We start from the raw sequence: 27,675 nt of genomic DNA, 5'->3' as shown, positions 1-27,675 counted from the left end.
ACTCAGTTTACTAGTCATATATCCCCTCCAAGCCTCTGTTCCCTCATTTATAAAAATGGGGATTATTGTGCCTTTCTGGCAGGACAGTTGAGAAGATTAAATGAAAATTCATGTAAAGCATAATGACCAATATAATAGTAGTCATTTATAAATGTTAGTGTCTTTTCTTCCCATGCCCTTGTAGTTTTCTGAAGATTATATCTGTGTGTATGTGTGTGTGTGTGTGTGTGTGTGTGTGTGTGTGTGTGTGTGTGTGTAAGGGGACAGGGAGGCCAGGAGAAACAAATGATTTGGTTCATGTTGGTCAGGATTTCTCAAACTCAGCTTAGCACAATGCCACTTTAGGCTGTAGAATCCTTTGTTATGGGGGCTATTCTGTACACTGTAGGATATTTAGAAGTATCGCTGACTCTATCTACTAGAAGCAGTTACTCCCTCCAGGCTTGACAACCAAACATGTCCAAACATGTCTCTAGATATTGCTGAATGTTCCCTAGGAAGCAAAATTGCCTCCTGTTATGAACAATGGACTCTAATCACCCATTGAATAATTAAATATTTCAATTTATAAACAAGTTGTCAGGTACTATGTACAGTTGCCTGTGGTTATAATATATGTTTAAATATATATAAAGTCAGGGTATATACAGAAAAAGAAATCAGCAAAATACCAAATTAAGCTATACAATCAACACATAATTATCCATGAAGTGAATAATGATTTAGATAATAAGAATGTTATTTCAGTCACACAATTGCCCTGCATTAGATTGGTTTAGACTCATCATATTAATAGCAGTCAATTTCCTGGACACACACTGGCTAATACAAGTGTGCATGAAGAGATACAAGTGTGCATGGAGAGAAATTGTTTGTGTTTCTTAAATGTTCATGGATACCCACAAAGTGCCCACTTTAACCACAGGTTATTAGCAAACTTAAGAAGTAATAGCAACTTTCATACTTACAGGTGAATTAATGACTTCAGTCCCCGGAAAGTATGTCTTGAAATGGACTTGATGTTGTTGTTTTCTATGAATCTGCAATAAGTTATAACATTTTTGTCAGCCAGCTGTAAAAATCTCAGAGCACTTGTCCTGAATCATTATGTTAAAAAATGTTGTTGTTGTTTTTACTTACAAATACTCTAAATGTGGAAGACCAATAAAAGCATCATCACTGATCACATCAAAGGAGTTCGATGTGAATAACCTGCCCAGAAAGAGTACACAATGAAAATGGTTAAACTGACAGGTTGTCAATTTATGCTGCTTTATCTCTCAAAGAAACGAGTGGGAGTTGTGTACAGAAAAATGTCTGGATGTCTGCCTTCTAAAGTGTTATTTATTTAGGTAATTTCTGTAGATTTTTTAAAATCCCCAATTATCTCCTCATCAAATGCTCATCCAGGAAGGCGGGCTTTGTGGCCCACTCATCACAGTGATGGATGTCACATGCCCTCGGTAACCTTTTGAGATACAATTTGGGCACTATGACAGCCAAATCAACATTTTATGCATTTTCATGAAAAAACAAAACAAAACAAAAGCACACTAGGAATCTTTCCTTTGCCCTAAAAACTTCTGGAACATTCTGACCAGCCCAAACAATGGTGCTTCTGGGTTTTAAGCCACTATGATATCCCTTAAATGAGCCATTGACACTGACTCAATGAACATCAACTAACCTCCTTCTATGAAAATAGAACAGGAATTTCAGAGGGAAGGTGAGGGTGGGGATGGGAGATTAACTGCATACATGCATATATGCATAGCCCATAGACACAGACAATAGTGTGGTGAAGGCTTGGGAAAAGTGGGTGCAGGGGAGAGGGGGTCAATGGGGAAAAAGAAACAAAAATAAAAACAAAAAAACCAAAGGGGACATCTGTAATACTTTCAACAATAAAGATAAATTTAAAAAATAAATAAATAAACTTAAAGAACAGAACAGGCTAAAGGTGTGAAATAATGAGGCTTAGGAAGAGTCTTAGATCCAGTTTATTACTAAATAGTTGAAAAGAACACTAACTTGGACAAATTTATTTGCAATTCCAAAATTCACAGAGATTTGGTTTCAAAATTACCAACAAAAAGGAACATTAACCAGCAGTCCTCACACCCTGTCGAACTCTTTGGAAAACTTGCCGATTTCCTGAATGGGAGGCTTAAAAGAGGTGATCATAGGCTAAACAACACGAAGCGGATTTTTGGTTTTTAGAGTGAGCATTAATTTTTGGAAATCGCTAGATAAAATATTGATACAAATGAAAAATAAGGTGTTTTAAGTGTACTAATGACAAATTTATAATAACATTCAGTCTACATGGTAAGTGTCTTGTGCAGGGGAATCTCATATTCCATCTGTAACTATTGTCCAAAATGTGACCATGATCATGGACCAGACCAGATGTTAAACATAATTTGACAATTCACATCTCATATATACTGTGTAATTGCACTATTAAAAGTTCAATATTCTCTGTTATAATATTTTTGACCTTTACTTTTGTAGTCTAGTGATTAAAAATAACACACTAACTAGTTTAGTGACTTCATCTCTCTGAGCCTGTTAACTAAGGAGATTAAAAGGAGGAGACCTCACTTTCTGAACATTTATTAATAACTTATTTGATATCTGGAATTGCTTCAGAATAATCAGGGGAGGAGACAGCAGTGGCTTAGAGGTGAATTGAGCATGAGGTGATAATTTTTGAAGCTCAAAAATGAGTACATGGGAGTGAACTTTATTATCTCTACTTTTTATATGCTTATATGCTTGAAATTTTTCATAAAAATGGGGGGAAACATGAACCAAGCAAATGAAACTAGATGATCTCTTGCACTTCTTCCTAAATTATCAATCCTGGAGTGCTGTTGTATTCTCTTTTACCTTCCTCCCTCCAGTGTCATAGCTTTATACTCAAGTAATTCACCACTGAAAAGTCAACACTGATGAATAGTGATACATTTTAGATGCCCTTAGTTTTTAAAATAAATTCAAGTGTGTATGATTTTAGTCACAACTTTGGCAATTGCCTCCTTTTACTTCATGGTTCTGTAAAACAAGAAGATTATGTGCCTTTACTCCAAGATAAGCTAACATCCAAAGACTTCCCGAGGCTCCAGATTTTCATTTCATTCTGTACAGACAGCATCAGGGGTGGAGAGAATGGAATAAGGCAGAAATAGATACAGAGAAATACTTCCCATGCTCACTGGTTTGCCAACTGTCCCGTGGGTGGACCAGCAACTTCATAATCATGCACTTCAAGTCACCAGAAGAAATAGCTTCTCTCACTAGTTCCCCTTATGTTGAATCAGATGTAAAACAGAGTGGGAAATGGATATTAGTGGGCAGGACCTGCCCACACATGTCAGGGAAATAAAACATAGGTATTTCCACTAGAATTTTTATCTACTTGTTTCTGCTTATCCCTAGCATCTATAATACTACCTATGCCATAATGGACACTGAATAAATATTTGTTAAACAAAGAGGAATTCACTCTACATTAAATTCTGGGCATTACCACATTACTAGGTTGGTAAGAGCAAGGACTTATCCTTATTTGCTTTTGTGTCCCCAGCCCTGAGCACAGTTTCTGGCTGAATAATGTTTGTTGAACTAGATTTCAAGGATTAAACCTCTGGTTAAAACTTCAACTACATACAAAAATATGGATGACGTCCACAAATTTAAGTCAAGGGAAAGAAAACAGAGCACAATGGAGTATCTCCAATAGTATGGGACCTATAAGATAATACTTATATAAGCAACAAAACCCAGCAAAACTGATTTATGCCCGCAGAAGTCAGGATAGTGGTTACCCTAGGAGGCAAGTAGTGACTGGAAGGAGACACAAGGGGAGTGTTTGGGAATAGTTATAATGTTTGGTTTCTGGGTGCTGGTTATAAGAATGTTCACTTTATTGAAAAATCATGGCAGGGGATGAGTTAAATAGGTAGAGCACAGAGGATTTTAGGGCAGTAAAAATACTCTGTATGACACCATAATGATAAATACATGTCATTATACATTTGTCCAAATCCATAGAATGTACAATACCAAGAGTGAACCCCAGTGTAGATTATGGACTCTGGGCGATAATGTAGGTTCATCTATTGTAACATATCTAACACTCTGCTGGGGGAAGTTGGTAATGGATGAGGCTATGCATGGGTCAGGGTAGGAGGTACATAGGAAATCTCTAAGCCTTCTCAATTTTTCTGTGAACCTAAAACTGCTCTAAAAATATGAAGTTTTAATTTTTAAAAGTTGAGATACTTAGGGGTATATGCACTTTTCTTTATTTTTTTTATAATTTTTTATTGATTTCAGAGAGGAAGGGAGAGGGGGGAGAGAGATAGAAACATCAGTGATGAGAAAGAATCATTGATTGGCTGCCTCCTGCACACCCCATTCTGGGGATCGAGTCTGCAACCCTGGCATCTGGCCTGAATGGGAATCGAACCATGACACTCAACCACTGAGCCATGCAGACCAGGCCTGCACTTTTCTTTATGTATATGATATTTCGATAAAAAGTTTTCTTATAAAAGTGAAAATTTTTCCCTTTGTCTGAGATAATAATGAATATCAGTCCTTTAATTCTAAATTCACTTGTGGTTTTCTGTGGACAAGGATTCCATGGATAAGGATGTGTAAAATTATACACACATTCTTAATCAGTTGAGTGGGCTATCCATTTTATTATCCTCTGTAAAGCTAAAAAGACTTTACAAGCGCATGTCCTATAAAGTAGATGAAACTCTGATCCTTAATATTTTATGGATTCTTCTGAATACATTTGATTTCAACATTATAACTTGTTTTTGTATCAGATATGTTAAAGAATTCCACAGTCCCTGATAAGAAAAATTGTGCCCACCCATCCCATCTGCACATACAATAGACTTGGGGCAGCCTAGGTATCTGTGCTTTATACCATACAACCTCTGTCTCTCTCCTCAGATTATTAGGGCTAGAAGGACTCAGCTTCTTACCCAGAGTAGCTAATTCTGAGGTTGGTCAGCATGGCATAGCCCAAGTAGCCTGGATCAAAAAGATGAGTTGGACTAAAGATGAATCCCTTCATGGGGTTTAGGAATCAGCAGAGATGGAGCCAGCTGGCAAAAGAGCTGAAGGAGAAAGGATGCCTTCAGGTTGAGTTAAATCCATGGCAGGCAGAAGTGTGTACAAGACACACTTAGGAGAAAGCACAATGTGAAGGAGATGTGTGTGCAAAAGGGAGGTGTATGTGAAGGCTAGAGCAGGGAGCCCTCTAGATCTGTGTTCGATCCTAAACCAGTACTTCTCAATCTTGGTCACACTTGGAATGACCTGGTGAACTTTAAAAATACTGGTACTTGTTCTCAACCTTAGAGATTCTGGTTACATTCTATGCCTGGGGAGCAGAGGACAGAGAATGAGGATCCGGCTACATCAGAAGAAGGTCAAAGCTAAGGCTGCCCATCATCCAGCTGAGAGGCCAGAGGTGGGGGTCCACAGAAGTGAAAGTACTGGACAGGCACATGCGTCAGTGCCAAGGCTGATTGGTCACTGAAGCGCTTTCCTACTTTGCTTCTCATCTCTTCTAGGGACTAGGAAGGAGCACTCTGAAGAGGGAATCAGGAAGCTTTGGTTGTAATTCCCACATGGCCATGAATCCTCTGAGTGGCCTTGAGCATGTTACTCCTCTCTATATCATCAAATCAAAGGTCTAGACTAGATAACTTTTTAGGTCACTTCTAACTTGAAAGATGCATGATTCTTTACTTGCAGTGTTATTGGCTTCATTCATGCAATAGTAGCTATGGGCTTTGCATGGGGAGTGGTAAGTCTACAGATGGCTACATGGGAATGGTAACCCTGATGAGAACATTTCTCTGTCTCAAATCAGACTGCTCATATGGTCACGCCAGGGTCCCATGGCTCTAATGACACCCACTTCTTCAAATTCTGTCTAGTCATCTGTGACATCTTGATTACCATCAGAATTGTCATTGGCCCATGGGTGGGCTGTATCCTGTCTTCCAACCCAAAGCATATTCTCCTGGCTAAGAAGGGGAGATAATTTAGGGGGCTGTCCCATACAATATCCTCTCCCCTCCCACCTCAGTGAGGACCATTCTGGATGAAGAAGAGAAGAGTGAGCACCAGGTTGTCACTTGAAGACCGCATTGATTAGATATAAAGAATCTAGTTTCTAAGCTTGTAGCTGCCACTTATTATGCACATGATGCATTAAGTAGGTGAATACATTTCATCGCCTGTTAAAATAAGTACTATAATAACAAAAAGACTTCCTGGAAGATTTTTAAGACTTGCATGAGATGATGTATATGAGTATGTCTCCAGCGCTTCTGCTGGAGAAGAGCTAAGCAGATTGACATGAAATGTCAGGGCTGGATGAACTCTAGATACAGTGAAGGACTTTAGTTTTACTGCTAGGGAAATGGTTCAGTAAGACTGTCACCTGCCCAAGGGGACTGTGATAGGCATCACCATGGAATTGGGCAACCACGGGCAGTGTGAATAAACGTGAGTGTGCACACGTCCAGGTACATACGTGTGTCTGTATGTTTATATGTGCATCTATATGTAGATAAGAGCAAGATGCACAGGTTACAGCTGTTGGAATATTTGTGGGCACACAATAGAGGGCTTGCCAACTTGTTTAGAACTGCCACTGCCTAAATGATTCACACTTTGGTTGTTACTAATATTCTCCTTTTTCCAAAAGAATAGGGATGGTTGAATGATTATTAATAATAGGCTTATGACTCACTTTAGTTAAATGTGCACAGTCTAAGTTCAGGTGTGGTGGGAATAACTTGAATAATTTACATTTGAATATTTAAAGATATGCTCTCAAGATAGGAAAGCATTAAGATGGGAAGCATCACACAGCAGCACATTGCTTCACAGTTCTTTTTGAGTCTGCTCCTTGAAAAACATTTTCAGTGTAATTCAGCTGATCCTTAAGTCTACTACCACCTCTTCAACCTGGGTTGATGGGGAATTAATAATCTTACTTTTAGCTCCACATAAATCTGAGGTGGGGGCACCCCAGAAAGATATATAGTTCATTTCCTCTTTTTTTTAGGTGAAGAAAGTGAGGCCTGCAGAAGTTAAGTGACTTAACCCATGTCAGCAGCAGGGCCAGGATGAGAATGTAGGTGTTAGATTTGCAAAGATTCCCTTACGAGTATTCTTGGCATGTCCACCAGCAAAGATCTGAGTGTGGCCCTATCTCTTTGCTTTTACAGTTATTACCTCTCATCCCAGGGCAGTCAAACTTTTCCTCTCTAGGAGTTGGCATAACTCCTAGTAAACAGCCCATCTCTCAGTGTTGAAAAAATTCAACATGCATCGCCCTGGTCCTGGAACACCAAGAAGGGACTTCAGTTTTATCTAAAACCTGTTCTGTACTATGCCTCATCCTTAGCAGCTTACCACCTCTGAGGATCTGAGTTCTCATTCAAAGCCTCAAATGAACACTCTAATGTAGGTTTTATATTCTCCACTGAGGTGAGAGAGGTAAAGAACACTGAGGTGTGAGAGGTAAAGTAGTATGAAGCTTGTAACTGCAGAGCTGGGACTCTGTGCTCAGGCATGCTCTTCCCAGGGTGGCTGGCTGGTAACAGTCCTGGGCGAGGCTGTGCTTCCTCTTTTTAGTCCCATCAGATCAGCCCCGTATCCGCTGCAAATCTAAAGAGCCTTGCTCGGTAGTCCCAGAGTGTATGCACTGAAATGCAAGATCTTTTGGGGTAGCTAGGTTTTACATGACACAAATAAATAAATAAATAGATTAATTAATTAATTAATTAATTAATTTGGGAAAAGTGAAGTTAATTGAGGTTCATTCTTTTTTTTATTTATTTATTTATTTTTATTTTTTTTATTTATTATTATTTTTTAATTTCTTTATTGATTAAGGTGTCACATATTTGTCCTCATCCCCCCATGAGGTTCGTTCTTAACGCACCTTTCTATCTTTAAGTAAAACGACTCTTTAAAAGGAAACTAAATATGCAGTTTCCCAGTCTTATGGAAAATGGGACCCTTTTATCTTTGAGCTTTACATAAAATGAATATTCCATGGAATGCATCCAGGGAAATGCTGGGTTAGCTGTCTGGGAAATAGCTGTGATGGAACCCACTCCATACAAAAACAGTGAGATTGTATATTTAAGCTCAGGGGTCTTTTTCCTGATGAATGGGCTGCCAGTGAGCGTCTACTTCCATCTAAAGATGGAGGAGCATCCACTGGGAGGTCCCCAAAGAATTGGTGTGTGCTGAGCTGCTTGACCGGGTGGATAGCCTGGTGGTGAGGCCTGAGTTCCTGATACCACACTAAATGAACCTGCACTAACAGAATTGTGTGGAGATAGATGGTTTAAGGTAGCTTTTAGGATGGGTTTCTTTCTACCTGCCTTAAGCTCTGCTAGCAAGACTTTCTAGAACAGGTGAAGTATAAATAATTAAGCTAAGAAATAAAATGACTACCAAAGGCATAGATTCCCTAAGTGTAGTCCACAGAACCAATATTAGGGGATTTTAAGAAAAGTGAAACAACATAAAATAAGTCCAGATCCTTGCATAGCCAGGCAGGGAGAGAATGTGCAGTTTTCCAAATTTATGTGAGCATAAACCCTTTTCTCTCAAGACAACAGTTTGATGGGACACAAGTTTAGAAAACATTGGCCTAAAGTGTAACTTTAAAGTAAATAAGTCCTTTTTCTTTTGCTCTCTTCCTCTCTCTCTCTTCCTCCCCCTCCCTCTCTTTCCTCCCACCCCCTGTCTCTGGGACCATAGCTTACACATACAAATGAGAGTTGAGTCCCAGGGAAACCACATGTTCTTGCCAGCAACGCTCCAACTCTTTGAAAGGGCTTTTGAAACTCCTTTTCAGTAACTGTCTGCAGGAATCAGGACACATTCTCCTGAATACCCTCCTCAGTGGCAGAGGCTGACCCTTTGAAAGGGAAATTGATTTTGGGGACAAAACTATGCAAAGTCAAGCCCAGTGACTCATGTTCAAGAGGAAATAGAAGTGGTTAAATTGAGGATGTGGATTTAAGCCCCATTCTGCCAGTTATTAGGGGTGTGACATTGAGGAGGTTACTTAACTCTTCTAGGATTCAGTACTTTACCTCTGTGGAGATAACCAAACCCCTTCACAGGATTATTGTGATGGAGAAAGAAAAGCAAGATATATGAAGTACTTGCCTGATATATGAAGTACTTATCAGGCAAGATAAAAATGACAAATGTCCTCTAACAAAACTTCACTGCTTTAAAAAAATTGCATGGCTTGTATACTGGCAGTGAAGACAATTATCAAGGAAGGATCTAGAAATAGTTATCCACAGAAGTACAGGTGGAAGAATCTGTGACCTCCTACAAGGAGTTCTCTGTAAGTCAAGAGTTCTTTGTACAAATAAGTTCTAACCTGTTTAGCTTTTTATTTTTTTATTATTATGTTTTTTGACCATGAGTTTTTTAAAATATATTTTATTGATTTTTTTACAGAGAGAAAGGGAGAGGGATAGAGAGGTAGAAACATCGATGAGAGAGAAACATTGATCAGCTGCCTCCTGCACACTCCCTACTGGGGATGTGCCCGCAACCAAGGTACATGCCCTTGACCGGAATCCAACCTGGGACCCTTGAGTCTGCAGGCCGACACTCTATCCACTGAGCCAAACCGGTTAGGGCTAACTGTTTAGCTTTTTAAAGTCTGATTGTTTTTAATAACATTGTGCATAGGCAAACACCTGCCCTCTTGCCATGTAAAGGGGCCCAACATTTCCTTTCCAACCCTTGCCCTGTGGGAGAGATACTGAAACATTGTGTTATCAACCACCATGGAGAAGTCCTGGTAAAGTCCCAATGGACCTGCTTGGGAAATCGGGAACTACATTATTATTTTAATAATAACTTCGTGCTCTAGCCAGTTTGGCTCAGTGGTAGAGCATTGCTTGCAGACTGAAGGGTTCCAGGTTCGATTCTGGCCGAGGGCATATGCCCAGGTTTCAGGCTTGGTCCCCAGTGGGAGGCGTGCAGGAGGCAGCTGATCAGTGATTCTCACTCATCATTGGCGTTTCTATCTCTCTCTCCCTCTTCCTTTATCTCGGAAATCAATAAAAAATATTTTAAAATAATAATAATAACTTCGTAATAGCCAGTTTCATATTATGAAAAATTTCCAATTAACAATCTAATTTACTGGTTTATTAGAATTGATACAATAAATTGTGTCCATTTCCTTAACAAGACCATTTTTCTATATTATATTATAGTAACTGTTTGTAAAATAGAATTTTAAGCTAGGAAGAGACCTTAGTTAATTAAATGTGAAGCTCTCAGTTGCCAACTTATGTTTTGTTTGCTCTTTATCCTGTTTCAAAATCTGCTTCCAGATTTCTGCCTTTCCCTGAAAATTATGAAAATATGGCTTCATGCTCATGTACCACATTCTCATCAGCAATAATCCAGTTGGGGCTGAGGATGCCATTTTTATATTAATTAATATATTTATTAATTATTTAATCCTCACCTGAGGACACACTTAGAGAGGAGAAGAGAGAGAAACATTGATGTGAGAGAGAAACATGGATTGGTTGCCTTGTGTACATTCCCCTACTGGGGATCAAACAAGCAACCTTTTAGTACACAGGATGATGCTCAACCAACTGAGCCACTTCGCTGGGCAAGGATGTCATTTTTAGATAAGACATGTCTTCTCTGGCTAATTGTAGTCATTACCATTCTCTATTGTCTTATACCCAGCTGTTTCCTTCATTTACCTTATCATCCCAATCCCCATTGGCATTTGAGTTTGAGAACCATAATTTAATCTAGCCCTGGTATTTTACACATATAACATCTGAGGCCCAGGAATATTTTGTGACCAACCCATGGTCACACAGATCATTAGTGGCTGGACTGGATTTCTCTCATAACTTCTAGTTCAGGCCTTTACTACCCTGCAACAGAACCACTCATCTGAAGACTGGCAGTGCTAATCTTGTAAACATCTGACCTGTTTTACAAAATGTGGTGCTAGTTGTTTTATTTCAGCCCTTTTCCCTCTACCCCCAAAAGGTAAATAGTTTATGTTTTCCCGTAAAGTAGTTGAAGGAAAGATTTCTTAGCAGGTTCTGATGGAGACCTATGTGTGGAACAGCAAAAATTTAATTTGGGATTGTAAGCAAACCCAGCCTACATGATCAGATGCTAATTTGATGTTACGGTCATTCAAATTAAAGTGATCTTCAGATACTATAATAAAAGCGAATGTTTATCAAGTTATAGGAACTGTGCCAAGCACTTTACATGTATTGTTTCATATAATTCTTACTGTAATCTTGTGCAATAGGTACTATGGTTATTCCCCATATTGTAGATACAGATAATGGGACTTGATTAAGCTCGTCTAAAATCAAAAACTAGAGTGGGGATTTGAACCCATGTTTATCTGACCACAAAAACCTGTGTTCTTTGCTACTTGCCACATTGCTGGCTCACTAGGGTTAGTCATTTTGATACCACAGCTGTCACTGTAAAGCCCTTGCAATCATTCTGTAGCCTATTGCAGCCGCAGGATCAATAATTGGCAAGCACTGCCATCATCACCATTCAACTGAATAACATTTTGAACAAAACAAGATAGCTTATCAAGACTACCTTACAGTACTTTCCAATACAGGCAAAACATAATTTACCCTTTTAGAGATCACTGCCAGCTTAGAGCTGTCATATCAAGGTGGGAGGGAGAGATGCCACTTATCTTTGTGTCCTTCACAAAGCCCAGCGCTGTGCCTGTTGCCCAGTAGAACCCCAAATGTGTTTGCTGAAATGAGAAGCTTTTGATTTCATTTTGTTACTGCTTGCAGCTAAACAGTGCATAAATACTTGTTTTATCTAAGCAAATATAATTAAGTAAAAAAGAAAATTATCTTTGTGTTAATGAAATTTTTTTCATCTTCATAATGGTTACTTAACCAGCATTTCCCATAGGATGTCCTGTCACATTGGAGAGAGGGGAATTCTACTCTTCACGGGAGAGACTAGTCAGCCTCCAAAATCAAATGTAGAACCTAAGAGGCTAACCACACAATACAATATACAGCTGATGTATTATAGACTTGTACACTTGAAACCTATATAATTGTATTATCTAAAGTTACCCCAATAAGTTCAATTTTAACAAAAAGAACCTAAGAGCCTAAATATGATATTTTTACATGTCAAAAGCATAAAGGAAGTCAGAGTGGGACAAAAAGGATTCCACCAGTGGGTCTAAGGACAGGCTTTGGATCTTGCCTTCTAAGTTCTGGCACATTGGAAATCTCTGTCTAAGAAGTTTGACGCTCTAATGTAATAAGCAAATATCTCCTCGCATTTTTTTTGGTTCAGACTACTTTCCAACGTCCAAACTATTAGTTCCTATGAAATAGAAGAGCAAAAACCAAACATAAGAATGTGAACATAATCAAGATTGTCTACTGATAGAAAAACAGGAGTTTTAGTATAAAATCTATGAAACTATGGATTGAATTCAACAAATATAATGTGTCCCCAAAAATGTATACACACACTTTGAATAATTATAAAGGCAGTGTTTATTAAAGTACATTTCATTTTCAAAATTGAGTTATCAGCTGTTAAAGTGTTTATACATTTCTGGGGGACGCCCTGTATATGGTTAGCAAGGTCTAGGCTTACAATATCCAGGCTCTTGTCTAGGAGCTTACCTCTTGATAATCCGTCATTAGAGACACAGGCAGATAAGGCACAAATAGCTCCAAAAATGACAGAAAGTACTAGAGACATCAGCTAAGTCCATAGACCTTGAGAAAACAGAAGTCAGGGAATGAGGTACCTCAGCCTGTTTGGATCTTGGGGTGTGTGTGTGTGTGTGTGTGTGTGTGTGTGTGTGTGTGGTATCAATATTGTCAGAGAGGACTGGACAAATAGCCAAATTCTGTTCATATCAAATCAGGTGTTTAGATGTTCTGTTTCTAGGAACCCATTAAAGGCTTCAAGGCATTGGGGTGGCATGATGAGATCTGTATTTCAGAAAGGTAACATTAAGGAGGTGGGTAGGATGGGAACTGGAAGTAGGGAGACCAGTGCAGAAGCTCCCACAACAACCTGTGAACACAATGAGTGCAGCCTCAGGGTCATGGCCCTCAGGTGCAGAGGAGGTGACAGATTCTCCTGCTGTTTGAGAGGGGACTTGTCCAGTTGGAAGTGGACAGTTAGGGAGAAGGGACAGGTAACTCCTAAGTTTCTTGCCTGAAGAATTGAGAGAATGAATTACTTTCAGAGAAAACATTTGTTGTACAAGGCTAGTTTGCACAGTTACAATTAATTAAAAAGTTAAAAATCAGCCCTGGCCAGCATGGCTCAGTTGGTTGAGGGTTGTCTCATGCACCAAAAGGTCACCAGTTCAGTTTTTGGTCAGGGCACATACCCAGGTTGTGGGTTTGATCCTGGTGAGGGTACATGTGGAAAGCAACCAATCAATGTTTCTCTCTCACATTGATGTTTCTCTCTCTCTCTCTCTCTCTCCCTCTTCCTTCCTCTCTAAAAAAACCAGTAAAATCATATTTTTTAAAAAGTTAAAAATCAGAGCTATGGGTCACTGGGAAAGTTGTAGACAAAACAGCCTAGATGACTAACATTTTTACTTCTTGGTCCATTGTGGGGGTATCAGCTCTGCACAAACTGAAGCATGCTCATCCATAACCAGCTACTAATTCCTCTAGAAGCCCTCTTAGCCAATAGGTCTGGCTTGAGTAGTCATTGAAGAGTGCTACATTTTCTTACACTTGTAATATAAAGAGGAATAGAAAAGGAGGCTAATCCCTATAAAGGTGAATAGGCCATGGATATTTTTACCTGGACAAATGGTATTTTGAAGGACTAAAGTATAAAACTTTAGTAAGTATGGATTTATTATTTATCTTGTTCATGTTGTTAGCATTTTCATTTTCACTTTTGATATTTTATGGACTATGTTCTTACATTGATTGTGGATTAATAAAAAAAATTTTTTTTTCTTCCCAGAGGGGTCAGTTCTATTGCTTCAACCGAGATAAAATCTTATTAGAATAAATAGACATTTTTTTTCTGGTCACACTGAATTTTTATGTACAGATTTTTTATTTTTTTTTTTAGCATCTTACCAGCACCAGCCCTGTAATTTACTTCCTGCAAATAGAACTTTCTCTTTTTAAAAAAATGTTTTTATTACACACACACACAGAGTGGCCAGATTATTATGATCTCTGAATGCATAATAATCTGGCCACTCAGTGTGTGTGTGTGTGTGTGTGTGTGTGTGTGTGTGTGTGTGTGTATTAGAGGCCCAGTGCATGAATTTGTGCATGGGTGGGGTCCAGCCAGCCTGGCCAGGGGGAGGGCACATGGGCGGTTGGCCGGCCTGCCTGCTGGTCAAACTCCTGGTCGAGGGGACAATTTGCATATTAGCCTTTTATTATATAGGATATACACTGAGTGGCCAGATTATTATGCGTTCAGAGATCATAATAATCTGGCCACTCAGTGTATATTATTGATTTCAGAGAGGAAGGGAGAGGGAGAGAGAGATAGAAATATCAATGATGAGAGAGAATCATTTTTCAGCTGCCTCCTGCAGGCCCCCTACTGGGGATTGAGCCTACAACCCACACATATGCCCGGGTTAACTGGAATCGAACCCGGGACCCTTCAGTCCACAGGCTGATGCTCTATCCACTGAGCCAAACCAACTAGGGCTAAAACTCTCTTAAGAGTTGGAGGCATTTATGTTACTAAAAATGTTATAAACAAATGGCAGTGTGGCCACATTTTATACTCTTAAATTTGAATTTTACTTCTGTAATGAGTATGTGTCATTGGGGATTTCAGTCTGTAGTTGAGAAGAACAGGACTGTAATTGTGAAAACACATTCATTTCTGCAAATTGCATTCATTACAAGTATCACTCCCTATCACGAAAAGCAAACCAGGATGAATAATTGTTCTCACTGGTTATGTTTCACAACCTGCCCTGAGGAAAACGTCAATGAAATTGCATTTTTTTTGGTTAAGGTTGTTTAAAACAATAAATTAGATATTTTTTAAAATATATGTTTTATACAACTAATCTGATAAATTTTTATTAGATCATTTTATTCCTTCTCTCCTCTCTCTACGGGGTTTGGGCTTTTTGTTGTTGTTCTCCCACACACACTGCCAGCCACGGCCTATCAGGATCTTTTCCCCAGACACTGTGTGTAACTTAAGGAGGAACCGTGTCTGTTTCCCTCAGTACCCCAGGCGGACTTTTCCAAAAGCACTTCTCATCATGTCTCCTCAGAAGGTCTGAAAAAGCATCTGGGGCCATAATGGATTTATCAGATTGTTAGGGTGGGTGATGGGAATGGGACATTTCCCTGCTCAACAACAGGCAAGAAACCAATTGACTTCGTATGTCAATCAAGCAGAATTGATTCTGAGGTTTATCACTTTGCAGGATATGACAGGTCAGTTTGGTAATCTGTGGTCACAAATGCTGTTAGAACTCATTGCAAACCCCAAGCCATGGCAGGCCTGACCTGCTGGCAGAAGTCATGCAAAGGCAAATTAGGGCCCCTTGGTCATCTTGTTCTAACGGGGGTTGGCAGCCCACAGGGGGTTTCAGAGCACTGGATGGCCCTGTGCCACAGAAGAACTCCCTTTGTCTGTGAACTATCCATTTTCACCACTGTTATGATTACGGCGCACTTCACATTTGGAGCCTTAGCATTTATTTCCTCGGTGAAAACGAGCTTACTATTTCCTCAGGAAAGATGGGAGGAAGCAGAGGACACCGGGCAGGAAGAATGGGAGCAAAATCTTTCTGAAACAGGGTCCTGGAGATTAGAGACAAACTTTGACCCCTGACCATTCTGCATAAGATCAGCCCTGGCATAAATCTGTCCCGTGGAAGTTAGCCAGTGTGAGTTAAGTAAGGACATACAGGGCAGGAATTACTCTCCCTTTTGTTATTTCTGAAACCTGAACTGCTTTCAGAAATAAGGGCTGGAATGTTCCATAGGAACTCGGAGCATGGGACACAGGGGCATGGCACACACTCTGTGTGGGCTATTTAAAAACCAGTTCCTTGGCTTCCCTCTGTGATTCTAAATACGTGTAATCACATTACCCTGCAGCAGCCGGGAACTATTTCTATAACATTGTCCAGCATCTGTGCTTGCCGAGGCTGGTCCACCCAGCAAAAGCAGAGTGGAGATGTGCTCACTGATTAGGTTGATCAATTCAGGCTTTCGGTGTCAGAGCTAAAGTCCAGCTAGTGTGGGAATATCAGGAGTATGTGTTGACTGACACCTCTTGAATTTTAAGACTTAGCTATTTAACTATTCTGGGAGGTGGGGCGGGGGAGGGGTGCCCTAGCTCATCAAAAGGATGCTTTTTAAAAAAATTATTATTAATTTTAATATATTTTTATTGATTTCAGAGAGAAAGGGAGAGAGAGATGGAAATATCAATGATAAGAGAATCATTGATCAGCTACCTCCTGCACACCCCCTACTGGGGATTGAGCCTGCAATCTGGGCATGTGCCCTGACTGGGAATCGAACTGTGATCTCCTGGTTCAAAGGTCAACACTTAACCTGTGGGCCGAGCAGCCTGGGCAAAAAGGATGCTTTTTAAATGAGCCATTTATTTATTTAACAAATGAACAACAGCACAATTTATCACTTTCTCAGATACAACCAATTCTTATTGTATGGAAGGATCTCAGCATTGAAGACTTTGATACTTTAAGTGCTAAAGACTATCTTTTTGGGGTTTGTTCAATGTGCTAACACTTCCCCTAATCATATCACTAGCCATTAATCAAACACATGAATCCCTTAGGAATATTCTACTCAAATGTTAATCGTTCAAAGACATTAGCTAGTAGAAGGGCATTAACCAACACTGTTACATAATATCAAAACACCTGATCATCTTTGTGAATTAATAAAGTAATCAAACCAGTTTTGGCATTTCATATAGACAAAACAATAGATCAAGTGATTTTTTAGCTTTATGTAAACATTTAAAACCCTACCATTTATAAAATATGTAACCATTTGACCCTATGCCAAACATTTTATCTACTAAAATCTTATTTATCTCTGATAACCATCTTTTAATGTGTTGTCACTTCCATTTTACAGATGAGGAGACTGAGGCTCAGAGAGATTTAGTCATTTGCACAAGATTACAAATCTAGTTTCTAGTAAGTGGTGGGATAAAATTTACACACAGATCTCTCTAATTTCAAAACCATGCTGTTTGCCTCTGTATGTATAACCTTACACAGCCAAAATGGCCAATTAAGGCAAGAGAACAACAACAACAACAACAACAACAACAACAAAACCTTGGGTCCTGAATCATGCAGTTAAGATAACCAAAACTCAGTTCATCAACGATTCCCTCCTGAAGCATGTTAACGACAGCCCCGAACTGTTGCCTGACATCTAAGCACGGGGGACCTTTTGACTTCCACATGGTCTTGCTCTGAGAACTAGCACTCCAATAGCCAAACATTACACATCAGAAAAAAATTGTACATGTGACATTATGCCTGTGGGGAGACCTGAGTGAAATATTATTTTTTGACTATTTTGAGACATAGACTGAATATGTAGTTCCCTCGTGGCTAACTCAAAACACAACAGCAGAGATTAATCTTTTGCACTACCCTATATTAATATTTTCTTTCCATTCTTATAAGGGAACTAATTATACATAAGATAAGATTAGAAAACAATCTCTCCAGAATTAATCTTTTACGGAATTACCTAGAAAGAACCAAGTCCTCCCCCCCGCCTCCCCCCCCCCCGCCCCCCCCCCCCCCCCCCCCCGCCATGGTAAATCACACGGAGTAGCAGCCTGCCCCAGATCCCCGGGAGACAACATCTTGAGCACATATGTTATGCTGGGTTCTGTATTGACTAATTCAAAAACTCCAGGGCAAAATAACCAAAGTTCCCAAGTCAAAAATGAAAGTAAAATAGTGGAATGAAATTGGAATCATTGTGGCAGCGTTCCCACAACTTCATACATAGCCATGGAAGTAGACAGCATTACAGGTTAGCGAATTTCCCATTGCAAGAATCAACCGGCACCGTTGGTGTCTCGCTGCACACAAACCCCTGGACCTCTCACTTTACTGATAATCATTTTCTCTCCCGAAATATGATCACATTCAACAAAATTAATATTGAGATTGTTTTACTAGAGGGCTTATCCAAATATATGCTATATTAAAAATAGTTATGATATAAATATTTCTCACAAGAGCTGCAGCGATGGTGTGAATAAAAAACTCCCTTCTGAGATTTCAGTAAAACCAGATCTCACAAAGGATCTGAAAGAAAACAAACAGACAGACACACACAAAGAGACACACACACAGAACAAACCTGTGTTAATCCGGTTTAGCAAAAACAGTCACTATTTTGACACTATTTTATGAAGTACCATACTGTTCCTTCCCAGATGAAGTAGGAGAAATGAATCTGCTACAGGTTTCTCATAATAATGTTCAAGGGTGGGGGGTACCTAAGCATGTTCCGTAGCAGCTAATCAAAATCAGAATCTCTAAATGCAGCAAAATGTTAGCACTGTCAAATGGCCAAGTGTGCGAGAGGAATCTCTCTCTCCATGCCCTTCTACCAGTACATACAAAGCCCCAAATACACTGGCTGGAATTTTTAAATCGTAAATTAGATAGCAAATGCTTACGGGCCTTACAATGAGATAACATCAGGAGGCACGGTGCGTGGAATGGATCTGGCATTCTCACATAAAGCATTATCTTTGGTACAAGTACACACGGCAGGGCATTTTGGCTTCGCTGGTTTCTTCCCCTCAGTCAGCAAAAGCGCAGATAAGAGACATAGGAAATAAGCAATTCTTTTCAGGGGGATGCAGGCATTTCCCATCCTTTGGCTTCTCTCTGATTCCATGCAGTCGGAAAAATCTCCCCAAACATGAACAGGGCTTCTGGAATTCAGCTGGTGATTGTCTTGCTCTGAGATCAGGTCACATAGGAGTCCACCCTTTCCCTTTGCCTCTGTATCTCTGCTTTTCAAAACGGGGACCTGCAGCTGATTCGTGAGCTGCTCCTCGATCCAGCAATGCACTGCTCGGGGAAGAGACCTGTGAGGTGCTGCGAGATGGGAGGGATCCAACTGCCGGAGGAGAGAGCCGACTTGCATCACCAGGAAAACACTGAGCGCAGACCAGCCTTCGAAGGCAAAGTGAAGTGATGTAACAGAAAATAAACAGCTTTCTGCTTGCACCGGGAGGCCCTGTAATTGTTACCAAAAATAGGACGGCGTTATGTCTTATTAGTGAGTGGGTGGGCGCGTGGGTGGCAGCAGTCATCTTGCCTCGGAGCTCGGCAATCTCAGAAACCTCTGGGAATTTGCTTTTCGTGTGGCAAACAACCCAGTCAGAAAAACTGGCTTAGGACCCAGCCCTGGCTGGAAAAATGAAGTTAAATCAAACTCCCTCTCTCCGCAGCATTTGGCTAAAACCTTGGTCTGTCTTGCTGAATTCACCTGACTAATGCCACCGTTGAAAGACAGATAAGAACACACGGAGAATGTGACTTTCAGGGAATGAATGTGAGTAAGTACTTTTCTGACATTTATCAACTGTCATGAATTATTGGTTTTCATAGTCCTCACCCCCCACCCCCACCCCACCTCCAATGTGCAAGCCATTCCCTCCTCCCATGAGGAGGGAGGGAAATAGAAGCATAGACTGGCTCTGTGCATAACCCACCTTTCTTGCTTCTGGAACTCCTTCTTCTTTAGCAGTAGCACCCAATGCCTGGCAGGAACTCTCGCCAGCTGGAGGCAGCCAACTTGGGCTTCTCAGGGCTCTGAAAAAGGCCTGGCTTAGCCCAGGGGGCAGAGACAGGGTGGGGAAAACGCTGGACCAAGAGCCGGAGACATGCTTTGAGGTCCCAGTTCTGCCATGATCTAGCCCGTATCTCTGGATCTATTCCCCTATCGTCAAGTGGGGATGATATCGATGTTCTATAAATATTATGAACATTAAATAAAAATGGTAGGCTGGACTACTGTCGTATTTGGGAAAGAGTGTGCACCATTGGAATGGAAATTCATTTAAAGAAGAAACAAATGAGGTGCTGGCTTTGGGGTAGGGTGGTATAGTCCAAGAGCTTGGGAAGACTTTTAGGATGGAGAGAGGTAAGTAGACCCTGGCTCCTCTTACCATGCTGGCCCAGGGATGTCAACCCATGATCTTTCTCTCTCAGCTTCTTAGATTGAAAGTCGTAAAAGGGTTGTTTGAGCAAATGTGTGATTAGGACATAAATTCATCCTACATGGGAACCTAATGCATGGACAGTCTCCCCGTTTCCTCTCACAGCATGCCCCACAATGACTCCAGTCCCTCTGTAAGCTCTGTGAGGAGAGAGCAGTGGTTGGTAGCTGTGTTCATTCTTGTACTTGGCTACTGTCTGTGTACCTGGAAGACAGGTGGCTCCATGTCTGTTTACCTGGAAGAAGGTAGAGACCCTGCTGTGAGTCGGTGCCTGGACAGTGTCGTCCATGCAGTGAGCCACCCATGTGCCCTCATGAGCGGCCAGGGAGTGAAAAGGCTCTTCTGGTCAGGATGTGCTCATCCAGGGAAACTTCAGATCGCACCTCGGAGTTATCATAAAGGGACCCGCCAACTCCCTGAAGAAGTAATGAGAGAGCAGAGTTCCAAGGTAGGGGGGATGAGAGAGTTGGGGAGAACATTCCAGGTGGAGGGAACAGCACATGCAAAGGCCTGGCCACCACCTGGCCAGGACCCTGGAGACCAGTGGGAGACCTCTGGAGTGCTTTAGGCAGGAAAGTGATATATCTGGTTTGTGCTTCAAAAGGACCAATAGATTATTATAATTAAGCCAGTTTTTAAAGGTTTATAAATATCATTTTTATAGAAAAGAAAAGGAAAACTCCGTCCAAGAGGAGTAATGATTTTAGAATGGATTCTACTGCTTCACTGTCAAGGATTGTCTGGAGGGAGGGAGTTATCATAGTGTTTTTAGGAACTGTGACCTATGGGCAAGCCCCACATGCAACAGTGAAAGTGTCATTTAAAAAGTTGGCAGAAAGTCAGTATTTTGTACATTGGATCCTGCATCAAGTACACAGTGAAAAGATGCTCTATAAAATAATTATGTGGTGGAAGTTTTATAGAGAGGATCATTTTTATTCAAACAATCACCTCCCCCCTAACTTACCTCACTTGTAAAGCATGTGTTTTGTAGCTATAAAATAAAGACTCTGAGAACTTGAAGGACCTTAGAATTCTCAGATCCAATCCCCATATGTTACAGATGGGTAAACTGAGGCACTAAGAGGGCGCACAGATTGCAAGTGGCAGAGCCACCACTCTGCATGGGATGACCCTGGCAGATACTTGGTTAAACTGGTGGATATAGTCAATCAGGATAATTCACTCCCTATGTTCCACTTTCAGATGTGTCACGTTATCAAGATTGCTTCATCAGCCCTTGGCTTTGTGCTCTGTGGACATAATCAAAGAAACAGTGAGTGGTCTTTCAAACTCTCTGACTTGGTTAGGCTAGGAGGGCAGATGAATGAGGGAAAGAAATCATACCCATAACTATCCACTGTGCAGCTGTATTTCTCTGGCGGTTCAGTTGGTCAGTTTAAGTGGAAAAGGACCATGATTGGGGGGTGGGAGGGGTGGAGAACGGGGCGGGGGGAAAGAGGGATCCTAAGGACAAGTTACAATGGGCATTCTGAAAAGACAGTAACTTTTTCTTTTTCTATGGCATTTAAGCCCAGACTTGAATTCCCTATTCAACTAAGATCGGGCAGAATTTTAACTGTAATGCAGAATGCTGATGGCCATTTAGGGAGGAGAAACCACTCCTGCCTCCAGAATTGGGTCTGAGGAGGGGACTATAGAGAGGAGGGCAGGTTGCTACACTAAAGCCCTGAGGGGTCTGGGCTGGGGTCTATTGCTGATGAAGCTTCCTCTCCTGACCGGTCCTCTTCTAGAAGCCCTGGCCAGGTCCAGAGAGGCTGTGGGAAGTGGGAGGGTGGAAGCCTAGGGGTTTCCCATTTGAAAGCCTTTGGCTAAGGTTTGACACCTGACCTGGGGCTTTGGGAGAGGGGCCTCGAAAGGAGGAAAGCAGAACTGGAAGGAGGCCCAGGGAGGCTGAAGGCCTTGGCCCAGGCAGCTCAGTGCCCAGTCCTAGCTGTAGAGGAGTGGCTGAGCGGGTCCAGGGCTGGCTCTTCACTGCCAGCCATGAACCATGGGCTAGCTACTTAACCTTTCTAGGCCACAGTTTTCTCCTGTGTAAAATGAGGATAATACTAGTATGTGCCACACAGAATTTTTGAGGAAATGAATACAGTAATGTATCTAATGTGCTTAGCAAGGGGTCTGATACCCAGGAAAGATTCATTGTCGTCATCATGGTCGTCGTCGTCGTCATCATCATCATCATCATCATCATCATTGCAACAGGACTCGAATTCTGAACATGTGACTCCTGATACCTGGGAAGCAAAGCTCTCAAATAAAAATGGGTTTAGCTTAAATCTATGCTCACTCTAGAAAGCAGGCACTTCTGGGCAGGATGACAGACTGTGGCCTTGCCAAGAATCTATTCACATGGAGGAACCAAGGAGTCTCCTGGGAAAGAAAGAACTTACCAGTTTGGATGAGAGTAGCAACATCCAAACTTAGTCCAAGGACAGGTCTGGAGCTGGAGAAAGAGAAGGTGGTCTGAGTGCAGGGTAGAGATTGTGTTCTGCCCCCTGCCCTCGAACATGTGTAAGTTAGAGAAGGTAAGAGAGATCCACTTTGGGATCCTTGTACTAAAAGGAGTTCTGTCCAGTTTGGTGCGCACTGTGGCATTGCCTTTGAGGACCAGGAGGAACTACTCACAGAACTGTGGCACCGGAGATGCTGTAGGATGTGAGACCAGCAGTGTCCCTATCCAGGCCCTCAGCTCACACATCACCAAAGTCACTGGATTTTCCACCAAAAGCAGCTCCTCCTTAGTGGCCGAGCAGCAGTGACAGCCCCACAGACATCAGAGGGACTGGGGAATGATCCCGTGAGGCAGCTGGAGCAGAAGAGAAGGAAAATGAGGGGTAGAGTGTGATGTTTGGGGGCACATGTGCAGTGTTTCCTAGGCATCCTCAGAAACTGGAAGGGGTCTCTGTGGAGGGTTGGGCGATTCTGCGAGAGCCAATGAGAGCAGAGAGAGAGAGAAAGAGAGAGAGAGGAACAGCCTGTGCCGTGATTCTGATCTCAGTTTTCCCCTCAGGCTGGTGTGGCCTAGGAAACACACTTTGTACAAGTAAACAAATCGTTATTATGAGACTTGAAAGATCCATCTTGGCCCTGCCTCCTTTTGCAAACACTCAGACATGCAAACGGGTGTCAGTTTAAGCAGCTTTCTCAATAGAGCAGGGTTTTTGAAGCTGCAAGTCAGACGCGTTAATGAGTTGCAAAATCAATCTAGGATAAGCAGATTGTATAAGCAGAATTTTAAAGAATGAAATAGTTTTGGCCCTGGCCGGGTAGCTCAGTTGGTTAAAGTGTTGTCCTTATATGCCAAGGTTGTAGGTTCAACCCCAGGTCAGGGCACATACAAGAAGCAACCTATGAATGCATAAATAAGTGGAACAATTGCTATTTCTCTCTCTCTCTCTCTCAAATCAAGAAATAAAAACACTTTAAAAAGAGTAACTATTGCCTTGTGAAACCTTTGTTTCCATTGTGTGAGTGTGTGTGTGTGCATGTGCATGTGATGTAAAAATTTCTTACAGTCAGTTTATGAAGAAAAAAAAAAGGAAGAGAGGAAGGAAGGAAGGAGTGTGTCACTTAGGATGCTTTGGTAGAAAGTAACAGACATGGACCCTGCCAAACTAAACATAAAAGAGTTTTATTGCCTTGGTAATAGAATGACTGGCAGAACTCATGGAAGGGCTGTCCAACCAGGATTCAGCAATGAAGAAACTTGTGGGGGCTTGGGGATCTAGGTGGCAGGAACTAATGGGAAGTCTCCTCAGGTGAATCCTCTCCAGTCAGTTCTCATCCCTGTGTTCCTCCCCAGAGGAGAGAGCCCAATGGACTGAGCTGGGTCCAGTGCCCACCTATTTGCCATGGGGAGGCAGGGCACCTTGGTGGCAATCCCACCAAGAGAGCACGCAATGAGAGAGGGGTGGGTCCTCAAAGGAAACTTTGGTGCTCCTACCAGAAGCAGAGAGGATGGATGCTGAACAGGCAAAACCCCAAGGGATACTCAGTATGGGACGTGTGCCAGGATCTGTTAGCTAATATCATTGACCTCTGCCCCAGCCTATCACCGCAAATCCAACCTCAGGATTTTAAGGAGAAATGACCCGAGGACCATTTACACAAATAGATATTGATAATTTCTCATAGGACAGCTAAACTCTTATGTCCTGACTGTGAATCAGGGGATTTTCAATTCTTATGGTCCAAGAGAATAGAACTTTGGCCAAAAGAGAAGTTGAGAAGGCAATAATAATGAAAGCTGACACACAATGCATATTATGTGCCAGATGCTGTTCTAAGCAATATGCATATATTCATTTAATTCTCATAATAATCCCAAAGTCTAGATATGTGTATTATTATTTCCTCTCTATTTATAGAAAAGGAAACTTAGGCCTAGAAGGTTAGGTAGTTTGCCCAGGGTCCTGCAGCTAGTGAGGAGTGGCCCTGGGACCTGACCCAGGCATTCTGACTCTGATGTCCATGGTATTAGCCACAAAGGGACACTGCCTCTCCAAAAGGCTGTGTGGGATGTGGAGAATTGGGTGTCTCTTTGGATGCCCACAGTGCCTCACTGGCTAGGCACTGCTATTGAACTACAATTCCCAGCATGCAACTAGGCTATCATCTTAACCCCTTCCTCACCAAAAGTTCCTCACTTTCTTGTATAAAAAATGTTTAGTGGCAAAATTTGGTCTCTCTAAAGGATGATTATGCAATTGAGGCATGAATGCAGGTGTAAGTCGGAGTAGATAGAGAAGATGGCAAGATTCCAGGTTAAAATATCTTCTGCATTTTTCAGTATTCAAAGGAAGACCTTGGGAATTACCATGGGAAAGATTGTTTTTTAATTTAGAAATGCATACTGTGGGAAGATCAATAGGGGGTTTTAATGCACCCATTCTCAAACTTCGCTGCACTTTGGAATCACCTGAAGAATTTTTAAAATTCCTTGGATTGCATCCTTAGAGGTTCTAATTTATTTGACCTATAGTACTACCTAGACATTGAGACTTTTAAAAGTTAAATGAAATTCTAAAGTAAAGTACTAGAAAGCAAGGAGAATGTTGAGCATGTTCTTGCACGTCCACAAGTAAGTAGCTATTTGGGTGCTGTGAGTTCTGAGAACATTGGGCTTAGTTGCCTCTTGCTTCATGTTGCACCATATGCCTGAAGTTGGTGAATGGATAAACATTACTAGTGGCTATTCCTGGATGATCAAGAAACTTTGCAAAGACAGAATGAATGATTATTTAGTGAGGAGAGTATTAAAGAAGACCCTGGGGCAGGGTAAGGAGGAGAGTGAGGACTTCTCATCATTTTGGTCTTAGAATTCCCATCAGGTGCTGTGGGCATCAACTTAGAACACTACTGCCCTCCTAGGAGGTGTTTGCCTGAGGGCATTACTGCTGTTACCCTAGCTGCAATTATTGGACTGAAGATGCTGACATCCTGAAACTCTTAGGACCTCTACACATAACAAAGAATTGTCCTGTTGCAGATGCTCTTAGCATTCTCACCGAGAGAGAGAAAAAGAAGTTCCCATAGTGGGGAACATAAAAATCTCCTTTGTGCATTTTTCTGAACAGTAATCAATAATCCATTAACTCAGGAAAGCTGAATGATCTTCACACAGAATCCAAAACAAACCGACAGCTATCCTCTAGCAAGAACTGTGGAGAGGCTGTGTGGCCATGGACAAGGCATTTTATTTCCTTAGGCCTCAGTTTCTCCATCTTTATAGCACTAACGTTATATAACTTTTGAATTTCTCTTCTCATAAAGGAGAAATATCTTGTAAAAATCAAAGCTTAGAGAAACCTTGTTTTTCCCCTTTTGTGTATGGTAGACACATATACTACAGTTAAGCAAAATGGATATGATAAAGTACAAATCAAGATATGCAGAAGCAAATGATCCCAAAATATTTTTGATAAAGTATGATTTTAGCTCTTTAGCATTTTCTCTGGAAGTGTGTTTGAGTTTTTCAGAACCAAACACTAAAAATGCAGGCAAGACCATGGTAGGCCATTCTTCCTACTGGCTAAACTGGAATAGCAAAGAAAGAAAGAAAAAAAAAAGTAAGCTGTTAGGGAATAAAACAAACATAATTCTAAGTCATGGGAAAGGTGAACATAATTGAGCCAGAAGTATAATCTGGGGTGATTTTGTTGCCCTAGCGTGGGATTTGTTTATTGGACTATAAAGTTGAAAAAACGATTATTCTCCTTTCTTCTTCTTCTACTTCGTGCCTGAATCACTCCCAAGATAGTTATTAGCAGTCATTTTTTCTTAAAACAGACACTCCTTCATCCTTTCAAGGAGACCATTAACTGCTTTTTGTTTGTTTTGGTTTAAGATTCTGAAATTAAAAGGAGAAACATGCTGTGGAAAATTGAACTTCAAGATGTTGGATTTCAGGCTTTTGCTTTGGTCTTATCCCTTTAGAAAGGCTCTGTTTTGTTTTGTCTGGCTTTATACTGTCATTCTGGTGGAACTCAGAGCTTTCCATTGTTGCCTGTGACTTGTGGCCTGTATTACACCCATTAGTTTCAGTTGGAATGGTGACCCAAGAAGGTTGGAATTTGACCCAAGAAAATGGCAAGGGGATGACGGAACTGGTGATGACCATAGGATTAGTGACCACAGGATGGGCATCAACAACAGAGAAGCATCAAGCTTCTGCACCAGCCCCTCCCAGGCCCCACATTTGGCACTGCCCCTACTGCCCCCAGCAGTGGAGGGAGGAAGTGACTGTAGGATGAATATCAACAAGAGGAAACAATACTTTCTGGGTTTCCAGCAGGACAGATGCTCAATTGATCATCTAACCTGCCTTGCAAGTGAGGCAATAGCATCCTCACTCCACAGTGAGAAAACAGGAGCTCACAGAGATTATATGACTTCCTCAAGACTATTTAGTTTCAAACTAACTTCTGTCTGTTTCCAAAATGTTTATCATGTGATTCCTTACTTTTGATATATATGAAATTATGGGCAGTTCTTGAGGCCTTGTCCATGTGAAGCAAGTATTGTGTAAAATGTCTGTACAGTGTCGTTGGTTAATATGAGGCATGGAAACCACTGAGGCTAGCCCAGTCCTAGCTCCGGAGGCTCTCTGGGGATACCTGGGAGACCGCTTGGGCCATCCCAACCCAGTGGAATGCAATCTAGTGAGGAGGTTACAACTCATTATCTGACTGCCATTTACCAATTCAGTGACCTTGGGCAAGATTTTACACTCTCATCCTGTTTCCTCATCTGTAGAATGGAGATAATTATTAGTACTCACCTCACAGATGGCTATAA

The 27,675-nt window shown here is 41.2% G+C and overlaps 1 protein-coding gene and 1 long non-coding RNA gene across 5 annotated transcripts in view; one reads left to right on the top strand and one right to left on the bottom strand.

Annotated features, from left to right (window-relative positions):
• Window positions 1–19,040, bottom strand: part of LGI1 (leucine rich glioma inactivated 1) — a 35,656-nt gene extending 16,616 nt beyond the window's left edge. The window contains exons 1-4 of one of the 4 annotated variants that reach the window (XM_008156891.3): window positions 18,811–19,040; window positions 18,353–18,424; window positions 1,141–1,212; window positions 969–1,040 (exon numbers count right to left, since the gene is read on the bottom strand). In XM_008156891.3, coding sequence (XP_008155113.2) covers window positions 969–1,040; window positions 1,141–1,212; window positions 18,353–18,424; window positions 18,811–19,025 — 431 coding nt within the window. In that variant the 5' untranslated portion in view covers window positions 19,026–19,040. The remainder of the gene's footprint in view (window positions 1–968; window positions 1,041–1,140; window positions 1,213–18,352; window positions 18,425–18,810) is intronic. The other 3 variants (XM_054729357.1, XM_054729355.1, XM_054729356.1) reach the window with 3 other exon arrangements.
• Window positions 1–22,626, top strand: part of LOC129152107 (uncharacterized) — an 87,160-nt gene extending 64,534 nt beyond the window's left edge. The window contains exons 2-4 of the long non-coding RNA XR_008558830.1: window positions 19,585–19,688; window positions 21,562–21,631; window positions 22,490–22,626. This is a non-coding gene — a long non-coding RNA (uncharacterized LOC129152107). The remainder of the gene's footprint in view (window positions 1–19,584; window positions 19,689–21,561; window positions 21,632–22,489) is intronic.
• Window positions 22,627–27,675: the final 5,049 nt, after the last annotated feature.

This window comes from Eptesicus fuscus, chromosome 17 (genome assembly GCF_027574615.1).
Source record: "Eptesicus fuscus isolate TK198812 chromosome 17, DD_ASM_mEF_20220401, whole genome shotgun sequence".
NCBI classification, from domain to species: Eukaryota; Metazoa; Chordata; class Mammalia; order Chiroptera; family Vespertilionidae; genus Eptesicus; species Eptesicus fuscus.
Note: the sequence above shows the minus strand (reverse complement) of the source record. Positions and strands in the feature narration are given on the sequence as shown.